This window comes from Kogia breviceps, chromosome 9, assembly GCF_026419965.1.
Source record: "Kogia breviceps isolate mKogBre1 chromosome 9, mKogBre1 haplotype 1, whole genome shotgun sequence".
NCBI classification, from domain to species: domain Eukaryota; kingdom Metazoa; phylum Chordata; class Mammalia; order Artiodactyla; family Physeteridae; genus Kogia; species Kogia breviceps.
The window spans coordinates 93,758,994-93,774,627 of NC_081318.1; the positions used below are offsets into that span (position 1 = coordinate 93,758,994).

General features: G+C 38.6%; 2 protein-coding genes across 8 annotated transcripts in view; one reads left to right on the forward strand and one right to left on the reverse strand.

The window, feature by feature from the left end:
- Positions 1 to 11,765, forward strand: part of ARMC10 (armadillo repeat containing 10) — a 38,119-nt gene extending 26,354 nt beyond the window's left edge. Inside the window, 3 exon segments of the mRNA XM_059074545.2 lie at positions 2,936 to 3,112; positions 8,831 to 8,902; positions 10,538 to 11,765. Coding sequence (XP_058930528.1) covers positions 2,936 to 3,112; positions 8,831 to 8,902; positions 10,538 to 10,789 — 501 coding nt within the window. The 3' untranslated portion in view covers positions 10,790 to 11,765.
- Positions 11,766 to 13,573: 1,808 nt separating this feature from the next.
- Positions 13,574 to 15,634, reverse strand: part of NAPEPLD (N-acyl phosphatidylethanolamine phospholipase D) — a 101,494-nt gene continuing 99,433 nt past the window's right edge. For 6 of the 7 annotated variants that reach the window (XM_067042792.1, XM_059074541.2, XM_067042794.1 and 3 more), the window contains one exon: positions 14,454 to 15,055. In XM_067042792.1, the coding sequence (XP_066898893.1) occupies positions 14,927 to 15,055 (129 nt within the window). In that variant the 3' untranslated portion in view covers positions 14,454 to 14,926. Of the gene's footprint in view, positions 15,056 to 15,634 lie in introns of all 7 variants that reach the window. The other variant, XM_059074543.2, reaches the window with a different exon arrangement.

Below are 15,634 nucleotides of genomic sequence, written 5' to 3' on the forward strand. Positions count from 1 at the left end.
TTTTTATTTTTTTCCAGCTTTATTGAGATATAATTGACAAATATTGTGTAAGTTTAAGGTATACAACATGATGATTTGATACACATATATACTGCACAATGATTACTGCTATTGTATAGCATTAGCAAACACCTCCATCACCTCATAATTACCTGTGTGTGCATGTGCGTGTGTGGTGAGAACATTTGAGATCTACTCTGTTAGCAACATGCAAGTATACAATATAGTATTGTTAACCATTGTCACCTTGCTGTACATTAGACTCCAGAACTTATTCACCTGATAACTTTAAGTTTGTCTGCTTTGATCACATCTCCCCATTTCCTTCACCTGAACATTCTCCTGTTTCTGTGAGTTTGGCTTTTTCAGATCCCACATGTAAATAAGATCATTCATTGTTTGTCTTCTCTGTCAGACTTATTTCACTTAACGTAATGCGCTCAAGGTCCGTCCATTTTTCACAAATAGCAGGATTTCCTTCTTTTTGATAGTGAATAATATTCCATTGTATATACACACCACATTTCCTTTATCCATTTGTCAATTGATTGACACTTAGGTTATTTCTATGTCTTGGCTATTGTGACTAATGCTGCAGTGAACATGGGGGTGCAGATGTCGCTTTGAGATAGTCATTTTGTTTTCTTTGGATATATACCCAGAAGTGGGATTACTGGATCATATGGTAGTTCTATTTTTAATTTTTTGAAGAATATCCATACTGGTTTCCATAGTGGCTGCAGCAACCACCAACAGTACACAAGGGTTCCTTTTTCTCCACATCCTTGCCAGCACTTGTTACTTCTTGTTTTTTTGATAACCACTCTATTAGGTGTGAGGTGATATTTCACTGTGGTTTTGATTTGCATTTCCCTGATGATTAGTGGTGTTGAACGTCTTTTTGTGAACCTATTGACCATTTGTATGTCTTTGGAAACATGTCTATTCAGGCCCTCTGCTCATTTTTATGGAGACTAAGTCTGAGGAAGGAGGGCCCTGAACCAGCCAATAAGAAGTGCAGTGGACTTCTGAATTTGGGGTTCAGTTTAATCCAAGTGTGGCAAAGGAACCAGGCCAAAGTCAGATAACATCAGCAGGAAGACACAATAAATTAGGAAATTATGTTAATTCAACATTTATTGAGCTCCTGCTCTGTGTTACAGAGTTTAGAAATGAACATGATTAGCTCTTGTTTTAAGAAAGCTAGAAGGAGGGATAAGGCAAGTCCACAAATAGTTGTAATTCAAGGCAGAACATGATGAAATACTTTAAGGAAAAATACAAGTAAAATATCATTGAATACACAGAAAGGAGAGATTTCATTCAGAAGTTTCTATAAAAGGTAGAGCCCAAGATGGCTCTTAAGACTGTCTAAGCTTTCTACAGGCAGAGTTGGGGAAGGAGGGAATCACAGGAGAAAGGAACAAGGTGAAGTGGGCATGGCTCCAGGAATAACTGAGCTGGCCCATTTGGTAATCTTGTTGCTAGAACTGAAATGGAGAAAAGATTCAGAGCTAATAAGGATGAATTGCTCAGCACATTTTAGGAAATGCTTTGAAAGACATGAGCATCCTGTGAAAATACATGATTTATAATGATTCTAAGGAAATGCCATTTTTAAAAAGGATGGATGTATAATGAAATGGTGACCCAGGACAGCCAGATTGATTTGTAAATATCATTTAGATCTTGAAACCAGATTTAAAATTTAATCTCTCTTTGCTTTACTGCCATTAGGTAACATGAAAACATTTGGATATTTTTAAAAGTTAATACTGGCTTATGGGATAGTTGGTAATTCCTTAGCATATATATATATATATATATATATATATATATTTCAGAAAAATTTCCATCACCCTGGGTTTAGTTTAGATCTGTCATGTGTGAAATAGGAGTACTACTGGCATTGCATTACTTTTTGCCAGTGGCGGTTTACATTATGAAGGAGTAGTTCATATACATATACCTTGGTAAATAAGAACCTTGGGCCAAATAGAGTTTGCCTCTGCTTACTTTTTTTTTTTTAATAAATTTATTTATTTTTGGCTGTGTTGGGTCTTAGTTGCTGCGCGCAGGCTTTTCTCTAGTTGCGACAAGCGGGGGCTACTCTTCGTTGTGGTGCACGGGCTTCTCATTCTCGAGGCTTCTCTTGCTGTGGAGCACGGGCTCTAGGTGCGCGGGCTTCAGTAGTTGTGGCACGTGGGCTCAGTAGTTGTGGCTCGTGGGCTCTAGAGCACAGGCTCAGAAGTTGTGGCACACAGGCTTAGTTGCTCCGCGGCATGTGGGATCTTCCCGACCAGGGCTTGAACCTGTGTCCCCTGCATTGGCAGGTGGATTCTTAACCACTGCGCCACCAGGGAAGCCCTCTGCTTACTTTCGAAGGAAAGAACTCTAAAGAAAAGTTCTATTTGACTTTGTGTCCCCCCCCATTCTTCACTTCTAACATGATATCGCCCCTAGATCCTACTGTTCAGGTACTTAACCATGGTACAAAATGGCCCTGCATGTCTTCCTCCTCATCCTAGTGTGCCCAGACAGAAAGGCAGACTGGTTGGGAGGCCCCCCACTGGTGTTGGGAGCATCGTCTCTGGGGTTGGACACTGCTCCACCAGCTCGTTACATTGGGCAGGGGGTCCAAGCTCCTGGAAGAGTTTAAAGTCCTTGTCAGTAAAATGGCCATAATAACACTGCCTCATTAGAGTTGTCTCAGGGCTGAAGTGAGGTATATCTGTAAAGTGCTCCGTGCCTCCCATTAACAAGAGCAGCTTAAAAAAAAAAAGTCGCCCAAGTTTGAGGGCTGGATACAAATGCCATCTTTCCTAAGGAGCAAGTCTCATCCTGAACAATCACCCTGTTCTGCTGTGCAGAAAAGTTATGGTTCAATAGAAAAATTTTGGAGATCCTAAGACGCTCACTTTTTCCCCGCCTTCAGGTGTACGTCAGTCAAGTCTGTGAGGATGTCTTCTCCGGCCCCCTGAACTCCCCTGTGCAGCTGGCCGGACTGAGGTTGTTAACAAACATGACGGTGACCAATGACCACCAGCACATGCTTAGCAGTTACATTACAGACCTGTTCCACTTGTTGGTCACGGGAAATGGAAGCACCAAGGTATGAAGGAAGTGGTCATTACTTGCAGTACAAACAGCTATTGCATCCAGTTTACTAAGATTGGAATTCAGTTTACAAGTCACCCATCTTAAGTTGATACTCCTCAAAAAAGAGAGTTCAAAGTTTACTAAAAACCCTTACATGGGTGCAAGAAAGTATATTATTTTTATACCCTGATATTGAATTTCAAAGTTAACTTGTGAAAATAATCTGTTGTTTCACTTATCAATAGATGGGTATTCATTTGGTTTTCTGAAAATCAGTTTACCTTTTACTGAAGTGAAGTAGCTAGCTTCACCCACACCAGATACAGGACCATTGTGATTAAAAGAAGTCTTTGAGTGACAGTGCTGGGTAATTGAATTTTTTGCTTACCTCAGGGTTAACAGAACTTTTTTTTTTTTGATTCGACCATTATTTGTTGTAAAATCTTTCCGAAACTTATACTTTTAAGTTTCAGTAATGCATGTCTCAGTGCTCCACTTTGACCTGTTATGTATCAATAGATGTAGGAGGCAACAGAGATGGAGCTGAATTATCTGGGACACCCTGTGAAAACTGCTTGAGTAAACCCCTCATATTGGTGGGCATTCTTATCAAGCACCATTTTTCAAGAAATACCATAAAAACAGAAGGTAGAGTAATCAAAGGTTCTAATTAGTTGAGTCGGTTGTTCATCAGTGTTTTACTGTATTGGTCTGTTCTCTGGCACGGTTGAAAAAAATGCATGAGCATTTTAGAAGGACTAAATGGGAAGCCAAACTCCAGATAATCAACTTCACTGAAGTTACTTCTGAGGTGATCAAATTGTGATTACACCAGAGCCTTACTATAGTCCTTTTAAAATTTGTTCTGAGATGTTTTTATATGGGCTTTCCACATTTAAGGTAGCCAAACTTACTTAGATCTGGTCCAAGATGTACTCGAAGGCATTCAAATTTAAATGTAATAATCGTATTAGCAATATTCTAGGAATCATGCTCCATCCATAGGCAATTTCCAAACGCACACACCCATCAACACCCCTCTCTCCAGGGGAGCAAGGTAACTTCCAGCCCTTGACCCCATAGAAACTCATTCTCTCTACCTCATGGTATTGGAGCTGTTGGAAACTGTCTCTTTTGTTTCTCTCTGCAGCTACTTTGTCCAAAACCTCAGAGGCACATTGTGTTCAGAGCCAAGCACCTCTGGCCTTGGGGCTGTATATATCTGTCTCAGAGATGGTTTATATTTTATGACTTTTTGAAAGTGACTCACACCACAATACTATGTTCCATTTTTGGTTTGTTTTGTTTTTCCACTACATTGCCTAGCAGGTATTTCTGGGATAGAAAATTTGCTTTTTTCGTCTGTCTGGAAGGCTAACCACCAATTGTTTCTCCATTAAACGATGACTTTAGGGACTTCCCTGGCAGTCCAGTGGTTAAGACTTCGCCTTCCAATGCAGGGGGTGTGGGTTCGATCCCTGGTCGGGGCCGCTTGGCCAAAAAACCAAAACATAAAACAGAAGCAATATTGTGTCTGGACCCTGTGCTCCGCAACGGGAGAGGCCCCAACAGTGAGAGGCCCGCGTACCACACACACACAAAAACAACAACAACAACAACAACAAAAATGGTCCATGTCAAAAAAGTCTTTTAAAAAGAGTTTAAAGAGTTGCAACTTGCAAATGAACTTTTGGATTATCCATCTGTAAGTGGAAAACTGTATCCATTTTAGATATTTTCTTAGTAAAAAACCACCAACATTAATTTTTTTAATCTTTATTTTTTTAATTTATTTTTTTGGCTGCATTGGGTCTTCATTGCTGCGTGCAGGCGTTCTCTAGTTGTGGCAAGTGGGCTTCTCACTGTGGTGGCTTCTCTTGTTGTGGGGCACGGGCTCTAGGCTCACGGGCTCAGTAGTTGTGGCACACAGGCTTAGTTGCTCCGCGGCATGTGGGATCTTCCTGGACCAGGGCTCAAACCCGTGTTCCCTGCATTGGCAGGCAGATTCTTAACCACTGCGCCATCAGGGAAGCCCTAAATTTTTTTTTTTTTTTTTTTTTTTTTTTTTGGTACGTGGGCCTCTCACTGTTGCAGCCTCTCCCGTTGCGGAGCACAGGCTCCGGACGCACAGGCTCAGCTGCCATGGCTCACGGGCCCAGCTGCTCCACGGTATGTGGGATCCTCCCAGTCCAGGGCACGAACCCATGCTCTCCGCACTGGCAGGCGGGCTCTCAACCACTGCACCACCAGGGAAGCCCCCTAAATCTTTATTTTTAATAAGTGATCTCACTCTACTATACTAACTTCTTGGGTTCAACACTGATTCATAACTAAATACGAATAGTAGAAGGAGAACTTAAATAAACCTTGTGTTTGCTACATCTGCCATGAGAACAAAAGTAAAGGCTTAAAAGAAATGTCCTAGAGCCACCACAAGATGGCATATGTGACACAAGAAAAAGTTACGGTTCAACAGGCCTGACCGTGGTTTCAAAACAAAATACATATACGTTAACTGTTTAATCTGTAGTTGTACTCTAACTTTATATTTTTTCTCACCTTTAACACACGAGACGTAAACCCAGGTCACGAGTCTAAAAGCGGGCGGCTGATTTCTATCTTTCTCTCTTTATACTTTTTATTTTGGAGTATTGTTGATTTACAATGTTGTGTTAGTTTCAGGTGTACAGCAAAGTGATTCAAGTATACATATACATATTATATTTCAAATTCTTTTCCCATTTAGATAAATACAAAATATTGAGTAGAGTTACCCGTGCTATAGAGTAAGTCCTTCATGGTTATCTATTTTAAATAGTGTTTATCTGTTAACCCAAAACTCCTAATTTATCCCTTCCAACACTATTCCCCTGTGGTCACTCTAAGTTTGTTTTTGTTCATGTGAGTCTGTTTCTGTTTTGTAAATCAGTTCATTTGTATCATTTTTTTTAGATTCCACATACAAGCGATATCATATGATGTTTGTCTTTCTCTGTCTGATTGATTTCACTTAGTATGATCATATCCAGGCCCATTCACGTTGCTACAAATGGCATTATTTCATTTTTTTAAGGCTGAGTAATAGTTCCTTATATATGTACCACATCTTCTTTATCCATCCACCTGTCGATGGACATTTTAGTTGCTTCCATGTCTTGGCTAGTGTAAATAGCCCTGCAAGGAAGGTTGGAGTGTATGTGTCGTTTTGAATTATGGTTTTCTCCGGATATACGCCCAGGAGTGGGATTGCCAGATCATATGGCAGCTCTGATTTCGGTCTCTTAAGGAACCTCCCTACTCTTCTCCATAGTGTCAGTCACCAATTTACATTCCCACCGACAGTGTAGGAGGGTTCCCTTTTCTCCATGCCCTCTCCAGTAATTATTGTTTGTAGACTTTTGGATGATGACCATTCTGACTGGTACCCCTTGATACCCCGTCGTGCTTTTTTTTTTTTTCTCTTGGAGTATAATTGCTTTACAATATTGTTAGTTTCTGCTGTACAGTGAAGTGAATCAGCTATATGTATACCTATATCCCCTCCCTTTTGGTCCTCCCTCCCGTCTGCCCATTCCACCCCGCATCCCACACATCTAGGTCGTGTCAGAGCACCGAGGTTAACTTCCTGTGTTTTATAGCAGGTACCTGCTAGCTCTCTGTTCTATGCGTGGTGGTGTATGTATGTCAGTACTGATCTCCCACTTCATCCCACCCTCCGCTTCCCCCACCCCGTGTCCGCATGTCCATTCTCTACGTCTGCATCTCTATTCCTGCCCTGCAAATAGGTTAATGTGTACCATTTTTCTAGATTCCACGTATATGCATTAATATATAGTGCCTGTTACCAATTTACATTCCCACCGATAGCGTAAGAGGGTTCCTTTTCCTCCACGTGCTCTCCAGTGTTTATTGTTTGTAGATTTAAAGATGATGACCATTCTGACTGATGGGACATGGTGCCTCGTTTTACTTTTCATTTGCATTTCTCTAGAAATAAGTGATGTTGAGCATCTTTTTTGTTCCTCTTGGCCATATATATGTCTTCTTTGGAGAAATGTTTATTTAGGACTTCTCAATGTTTGATTGGGTTGTTTATTTTTTTATACTGAGCTTCATGAGCTCTTTGTATATTTTGGAAATTAACCCCTGTTGGTCACATCATTTGCAAATATCTTCTCCCATCCTACGGGTTGTCTCATCGTTTTTATGGTTTCTTTTGCTGCGCAGAACCCTCCTGCACTCTTGGAAATTTATCATGAACATGTAGTACTTTTATTTAAAAGTTTTAAATGATAAAAACAGTAAAAGTAGGTAAAGTCTTATATCTTTCTACTTAACAAATTAATATGTACAGTGTGATCAAAGGAATGTGTATTAGGATATGTATATGAGAAAATACCAAACTTAATATCATTTCTAGTCATGGAAATGTAAGTGAATTTCCTTTTCCTTTCTGCTTTTCTGTAGTTAAAAATAATGTTCTATAGTAAACACATAATGCCTTTGTAATTCAAAAAAGGTTTATATAATAACATACGGGTCTCTTCCAGGGAGTAATGGAGGGTACAGTTGTCACTTTTTCCTGATTTCAGTCTGCTCTCCCTGCTCCTCACTTTCTGCAATTTCAAGTATCTTGCAGAAAGTATAATTTTACATGACTTGCATTTTTTTTTTTTGTCTGTGTTGGGCCTTCGTTGCTGTGCGCGGGCTTTCTCTAGTTGCGGCGAGCCGGGGCTACTCTTTGTTGCGGTGTGCGGGCTTCTCATCACGGTGGCTTCTCTTGTTGCAGAGCGCAGGCTCAGTAGTTGTGGTGCACGGGCTTAATTGCTCCATGGCATGTGGGATCTTCCCGGACCAGGGCTCGAACCCGTGTCCCCTGCATTGGCAGGCGGATTCATTTTTTTAAAAAAATTTTATCTTTTTATACAGCAGGTTCTTATCAGTTATCTGTTTTATACATGTTGTTGTTGTGTACATGTCAATCCCAATCTCCCAGTTCATCCCACCACCCCCACCCCCCGCCACTTTCCCCCCTTGGTGTCCACACGTTTGTCGTCTGCATCTATGTAGCAGGCGGATTCTTAACCACTGCACCACCAGTGAAGCGCCACGACTCGCATTTTTAAAGGAAGAATTCCATTTGAATGTTTTCATTACTGACTTTTCAGTTATAAGTGATAAGAGTTCTGATATTTTGGCTAGTCAGCTCTAAGATAACATTTGTTTGCTTATTAATTATTTATGTCACTGTGTAGTTAAATGATTGTACTATTTTTCACATAGAAACGATAAGCTCCAAGAATCATAGAAACCTAGTAGTAAAGCACCATATTGTTAGTCTTCATAACCAAACTATCCCCAAATTTTCATACCTGAAGTAGAAAGAAACAGCTTTGAGAGATTCCTTTGTTCTAAAGATCATATTTCACTTAACAGTAATCGTAATAAAGATTATTTATGTAACACATGTTAAACTTACTCTGTGTTAGGTATTTCTGTGGGGTGGGTAGCTAAGATGTTTGTTCATTATTTTCTCCCTGTCTCCCTATCAGTATAATTGGAAAACTAAGGTTTTAAATAAGAGGAATTGAGAAAGCTTTGTGGAGAAAATTTGAGTCAGACATTGAAGAATAGGCAGGACTTTAAAATGTGCACTTGGTTGGGGGACAGCATGCCAGGGAGAGAAAATCCACACTTGCTAGTCTGAAATAAACCAATGTTCTTATTTCAGGTTCAAGTTTTAAAACTGCTTTTGAATTTGTCAGAAAATCCAGCCATGACAGATGGACTCCTTGGTGCTGAAGTAAGTTCAGTAGCTTACATATTAGTTTTGTCCGTACAAATATATAGATTTGGACAGACAGATCTGGAAGGAAAGGATTTACCTCAAATGTTAACAGCGATTATCTCTGAGGAGCAATATTAGAGGTGGTTTTTCTTTTTTTTTGGTTCTTTTTGCTGATATGAATTTCCTAAAATTTCTGTAATGAACGTATTTTACCTTTAAAAATCATTTTGAAAAGTTCTCCAGGGGCTTCCCTGGTGGCACAGTGGTTGAGAATCCACCTGCCGATGCAGGGGGCACTGGTTTGTGCCCCGGTCCGGGAAGATCCCACATGCTGCAGAGCGGCTGGGCCCGTGAGCCATGGCCGCTGAGCCTGCGCTTCCAGAGCCTGTGCTCCACAACGGGAGAGGCCACAACAATGAAAGGCCTGCCTAGCACACACACAAAAAAAAAAAAAAAAAGAAAAAAAAGAAAATTTCTCCCTAGCAATAATGAATTATAATTTTTCTGTCTCTGTCCAACTTGGAGTACTTATATATCATCACATCTTTTATGTTTGACCTGCTTATGTTCAGTGTATCTTAGTATCCACTGAAACACTAGTATTTATGGAGGCCGCAGTATGTGTCTGATGCTGCGCTGAGTGCCAAGATACACCAGTGAGTACAGCATTACATGGTGCTTGTCCTTGTGAGCTTACAATCTAGGAAGAGGAGACAAAAATATGTAAGAAAGGAGCAGTTAAAAGCTGTGGTAGGGCTTCCCTGGTGGTGCAGTGGTGGAGTGAGGGTCCGCCTGCCAATGCAGAGGACACAGGTTCGTGCCCCGGTCCGGGAAGATCCCACAGGCCGCTGAGCGGCTGGGCCAGTGGAGCCACGGCCGCTGAGCCTGTGCGTCCGGAGCCTGTGCTCCGCAACGGAAGAGGCCACAACAGTGAGAGGCCCGTGTACCGCAAAAAAAAAAAAAAAAAAAAAAAAAAGAGCTGTGGTATTTTGAAGGAAGCATAGGTAGTGCTGTGGTAGAATGGACCTCAAGTCCTATAGAAAAGGGACCCTGTCATATTTATCTGCTCAGCCCTATGTCCTGCACACTATGTGTGCAGTTAGTGTTTGGTGAATTAATGAGTTTCCATCATGACTATATGATGGATCTTAAAGAGGATATGGGTGTTTTTCCAAATGACTACATTCTAGGATTCCAAGGAAATAGTATTTTTTAGCTAAAACACAAAACCTCTTTTTTCCATTAGTATATGACGTAGGAGTGCCTAAGATTTTACACATTTACATTATGCAGTCTTAGGGATAGTTTTCTATGACAAGATTTTTTTTTTTTATTTTGGGATCTGCTTTCATTTAATTGTATGTTTTAAACATCTTTTCCATATCAAATGTAAATCTACAACTATATATATATTCATAACTAGCATGATAGTAGCTTCAGAGGCTTTTAATGTTAAATCAAATGGCAGGATTGTTAGTAGTAGGTGATAACATTACTATCTTTTACCAATCCTGTCATTTTGATTTAGTATTAAAAGCCTCCAAAGCTACGACAAGATTTTTTAAATGTATTCACTACAGCTTTAAAATGTGAACATACACATGGAAAATGTTTTCGTATATTTTAAATTTTCATTGTTTCCTACTTCAGGTGGATTCATCATTCCTTTCCCTTTATGATGGCCATGTAGCAAAGGAGATTCTTCTTCGAGTTCTCACACTGTTTCAGAATATAACTACCTGCCTCGAAAAGGAAGGCCATTTAGCTATTCAGCCAACTTTCACTGAAGGTTCACTGTTTTACCTGTTATATGGAGAAGAATGTGCCCAGAAAATGAGAGCTTTAGTTTATCACCATGATGCAGATGTGAAGGAAAAGGTAACAATGATACCAAAATTCTAACTGGTTGGTCATATTTTTCCAAAGAGTAATGCAGTCTAGAAATAATACACATAAACTTCTCATTTTTCACCTTCCTTACAAAGGGATTCTTTCAACTGCTGAATTTAAACAGTAAATATCACCTTTCATCATTAACACAGCTACAACTTGCCCTGGTCTCCTGATTTATTTTGGACCATTTTATTGATACCAAATAAGAGGTTGTTCTGAAACCATTTTCTTTGTTTTTATTTTGCTTTTTGCTAAGCTACTTCAGTTATTTCCTCTACACGGAGTGACAGTGACCTTTTTATGTGTAAGCTACCCTTCCACTGTTGGCAGTGATTTGCAGTTATTCATCTGGGACAGCAGCAGTATGTTTCATAAGCGCCCTAGGAAGGACCTTGTTCTTCTAGTAGTGATGAGATCGATCCCATACTTCCAAGGCCACCTGCCACTCTTTCAGGTCTGTTCTAATCATTAGAATCTATTCTAGTCCATGTAAACTGTTAGGAGAAATGTTTCCTAGTACTCACCCACTCCCATTCAGTTTGATGTGTATAACATCCTGGTATCAATCAAAATCCATCCAAAGGCAAAGGCAATTGGTTAAATCAGTTATATAGTCTTCTTTAAAGAGAATGAAGCAAGTCTGAATGTGCTGATGTGGAAAGACATCCATGAAATATGGTTGTTTTTCAAAAATACATGTTGTAGAAAAATACAGACAGAACACTTCTATCATTCATATATAGGCATTTTGGTATATATATCTAGAATGAAAGCCAGACTCCTGAGAATAGGATTAGGGAGTGAGGAAATGACTTTTCTATGTACACCTTCTTCTAGTGTTTGAATTTTTTACTCTGGGCATAATTTTTTAAATAAAGGAAAATGTCACAGGATTATTTATTTTCTCCCCTTAATTATTGAAAGAAGTTTTACTCATTAATTTTCACCCATATTTTACATGATTAAAATTACAAGATATGAAAAATTCTCAGCAGTTATTCTTAATAGTATTTTTATCCCATAAGCTACTCTAACAATTTATTGATATATTTGAATTCAGCCAGGTTCCCCCCCACCAGGTTTTGTAATATTCAAGTTCATAACCACCACCATGCTGTTATTAAGTAAATCAATTTGTAAGCAGAAGCTTTCCTATTCATGTATTTAAGGCAAAGCTTTAAGAGAAGAGTACTTTAAAGTTCACTTGTAAATACATAGATTTCCATAGGAAGTCACAAATCCTCAAACAGAACAATGTGCTTTCTCAGGGTTCTCCTGATACAGAAATGAAACTTGGGAGACATATTTTTACAGTAGAAATATGATGAAAACATGAAAATTCCAAATTAGCTACAGCAGTAATAATGTATATTATGAAGGCTAAGGATCATTTATCAAGTGATGCAAACGTAAGTATTAATTCCCTGAAAGGCACATTTCTTTGTAACAATTTTGCTAAATCTTCCTCCTTGTTTAATGAAAATATATATTCAAAATGTACACACATTAAAATGAAGATTTGATTTCAATGTGTGGTAGCAGCATTGGATTCTAAAACACCCTCTCTTCTTTTCCTCTATTATTAGTTTGAACAAATAACATTTCCTGGAGATCAGAGCATTGAGTTTGAAATGTCAAAATGCTAGAGATAAGGGGGGAGTCATCCAGAAAGAATTCCACAGGGAAAGTGCACAGTTCGATCTTTACCTATGTAGGTCATGGCACATCTTACCTTTGTTAGGTGGGCTTTCTCCTAATTGATGGTCCCACCCTCTTGGGCACTGAGTTTCAAAGTGTTCTTCAGTTATGACGGGAGAAAGGGATTTCAGTAAAATCTTACATGATGGTATGGATGCTGGCTTATCAAAGAGGAAAATGAAATTAACTTAGAGGATGAGACAAATGAAAAGGTATTATGACATGTATTAGACTGAATGGAGGGAACAGAGTGGATTAGTCTTATTTTTCAAAATTTGTTTTCGCTTTGTACATAAAACCCTTCAAAATGTAGATAGGAGAGATGAAGCTCAATGTACTTCTTAATGAACAAAATGTCAAAGTGGAAAGAATGCAAATGGTCATAAAAATTACAGCTTGGAGGAAGCCTAGAAAAGGAGGCAGGCCCAATTAAGTGGAACTTAGAACATAATTTAAAGTGATTGGAGACCCCTCAGTTAAACAGTACATGTGAATACAAAATTAACATTAAGGCCACTCAAGGAGAAGAAATAATTAAGCAAGATATGCTTGGCTTGCTTCAGAGGTAAGAGATGAATTTTCTGTCTGGCGTGCAACAGTGAGGAAGGTGACCACAGAACTCTGGCTAGTATTAGGGCAACCCATGCCAAAGCTAATCCACCATAAGACAAACATCTTGATTCCTATCTGTTTGCTAAATGTTCCTTTGGAGTGAAAAAGTGTTTTTTTTTTTTTTTTTTTTTCCTGAAGGTTTATTTTATGGGGAAATTTTTTGTGCTTTAGTGCCCACAAATAATATACGTTCACCTATATTACATATACATTTCCCCTTGACAGATTTGCATCTTTGTAGATAAAAATGCTAAATTTTGATAAATATTATTTACATTTGTCTTGGCTGCTATTCTCCAAATTTACAAAATGTGGGAGACAAAGTTGTTAGTCCTCAATGTTTAGTGTCCTTATATGCTTGAATATATATTATCAAAAGCATTAGCCTATTTTCCACTTTCAAATCTACCTATCTGTATTAGGCAGTGATATCTTAAGATATCATTTTCTCCCTTACATTTTCAAAGTGTTTTTTTTTTTTTTAAGATTTATTCTTCACAGTTTTTGGAGGTAGGTGAAAATCATCCTCTTGTTGCACATGAGGACACTGAGGCACACTGAGCTTAAGTGACTTGTTTTAGGGCACACAGAAAATCCAAGGTGGAAGCAGGATTAAAATTCAGATTAAGTGGCTAACATGCATATATATGTGAAAATAAATTACAGGGCACTACCTGGGTAGCAACTGGTGTAGGAAACCTATTTTGATTATTTTGTATGAATAAAGTTCATTTCACTGAGGCTGGATTGGGAAGACAGAACGGGCCTCTAATCAGCTCCCTCATTTAAGAAGGTTCAGAACAATGGAGCACATGTAGAGCCTGTCTAGGACTAAAACTCAGGGCAGTGGACTCCCAGAATCACCGTCTTTTTTTTAACCACTAATATTCCACACTGGCTTAATAAAAGTAGAACCGTGCTTAAGGATCATGTAATATAAAAATATAAGAGAATCATGTAAAACAGAAAATATTTATAAAGCTCACTGACATACTGGGGTTTGAGCTAAGAAACCAGAAAAAATGAGTATATATATAGAGAGAGAAGATGGAATATGGAAAGAATAAAATTTAACTCAAAGTATGTGGTCTATTAACATTTAAGATCTGCATTTATCTTTGTAAATTATTTCCGTGCAGCTACATTTGTGCTGAGCAGGTCTGACTTTTAGATTAAAAATAGAACATTTCACAAATCATGTTCTCATAACCACACTTCCCCTTCCTCTGCCCAGCTCAGAGGGCTTTTGATTTGGGGATTGTAGATATGCCACAGAGTATATTATTCCTCTCTTTAAAAGAAATGGTAACGTAGCCCAAACTCCTATGTTTTTATGTTTAAAAAAATAAATCTCTTAACATTTGGCATATAACCATGTGGGGAATCAGTGTCATCATTTGCTCTAACATGACTGTAAGAAATATGTTTCTATGTGCAGGCCTGTGAGAAAATCTAGGCAGGCAGACAGCCTTGACTTACCATGCAGAAGGCCCCTAAGAATAGAAGAACAGAAATGAGTTTTTAAAGTCAGTTTTTCATAATCTCAAAACTCTACCACTAAAGTAGAATGCTTTAGTAAAAAAAATTCCATTGCAATGTTTATGTCACTGAGACATGACTTCAAATCCACATTAGCCTTCATTATTTAAATGACCCACCTCTGAACTCTTCTCTGTTTATAAGAACTGGCAATCATATTAGTAAGCAGGCTCCAACATAGAACACAAACCTGCAGAAGTTGTTTCCAAATGTAAATCGTAATATTCATGAATTTCTTAGTCTTTTTAGATTTATATCAGATGATGCCTTTTTCATTAAAAGCTCCTGTGCTCATATTTACTCAAAGGTGTCATCATCGGTATTAAGGTATCTTGACTCTCCATGCTTCAAGACAAAAAAATCTTCAGTCGTAAGTCCATATCTTTCTAGAGCCTCACTCAGTTTCACTGGAGGTTCTAAGTAATGCTGGCAAAGGGCAGAGAGAAACAAAAATGGAAAAAAATTAAGCATACATATTTGGGGGGATAATTCAAACGAGTTCAAACTAAAATAACCAACATAGCCTATTTAAAGTAATGCTCTTCCTTTTCACTGAAGCATTAGCAAATAAGTCAATCACGCTTTCTAATATAGGATCATTAAGCCAATAGAAATGTCATATTTATCAATCTGTTAACACCATGCATGTCAAATTTGGCCAACTTAGATTGAACATTATTAGACTGCATGAACTGTGATCCCTAGTTCCCTACATGAAATCCCAGTCTAAATGGAATCAATGCTAAAGAATTAAGTGTTACCAGTATTTTGGGAGAACATAGAAACTTAGATTATAAGGAAGAGTAGGTGTGTATAAGCAAATGCTGGAGAAAATATTTTTGGCTGAAGATGGGTTGTCATCCCCAAACCCCAACCACATACTGATTCTGTAGTCTATGGATTGAAGAGGGGCCTGAGGAACAGAGACGTAACAGGTGGAGTTACCTTTTGTTTCCTCACCTTTTCATAACTCAAAAATAATAATAATAATAAAGACAGCACACT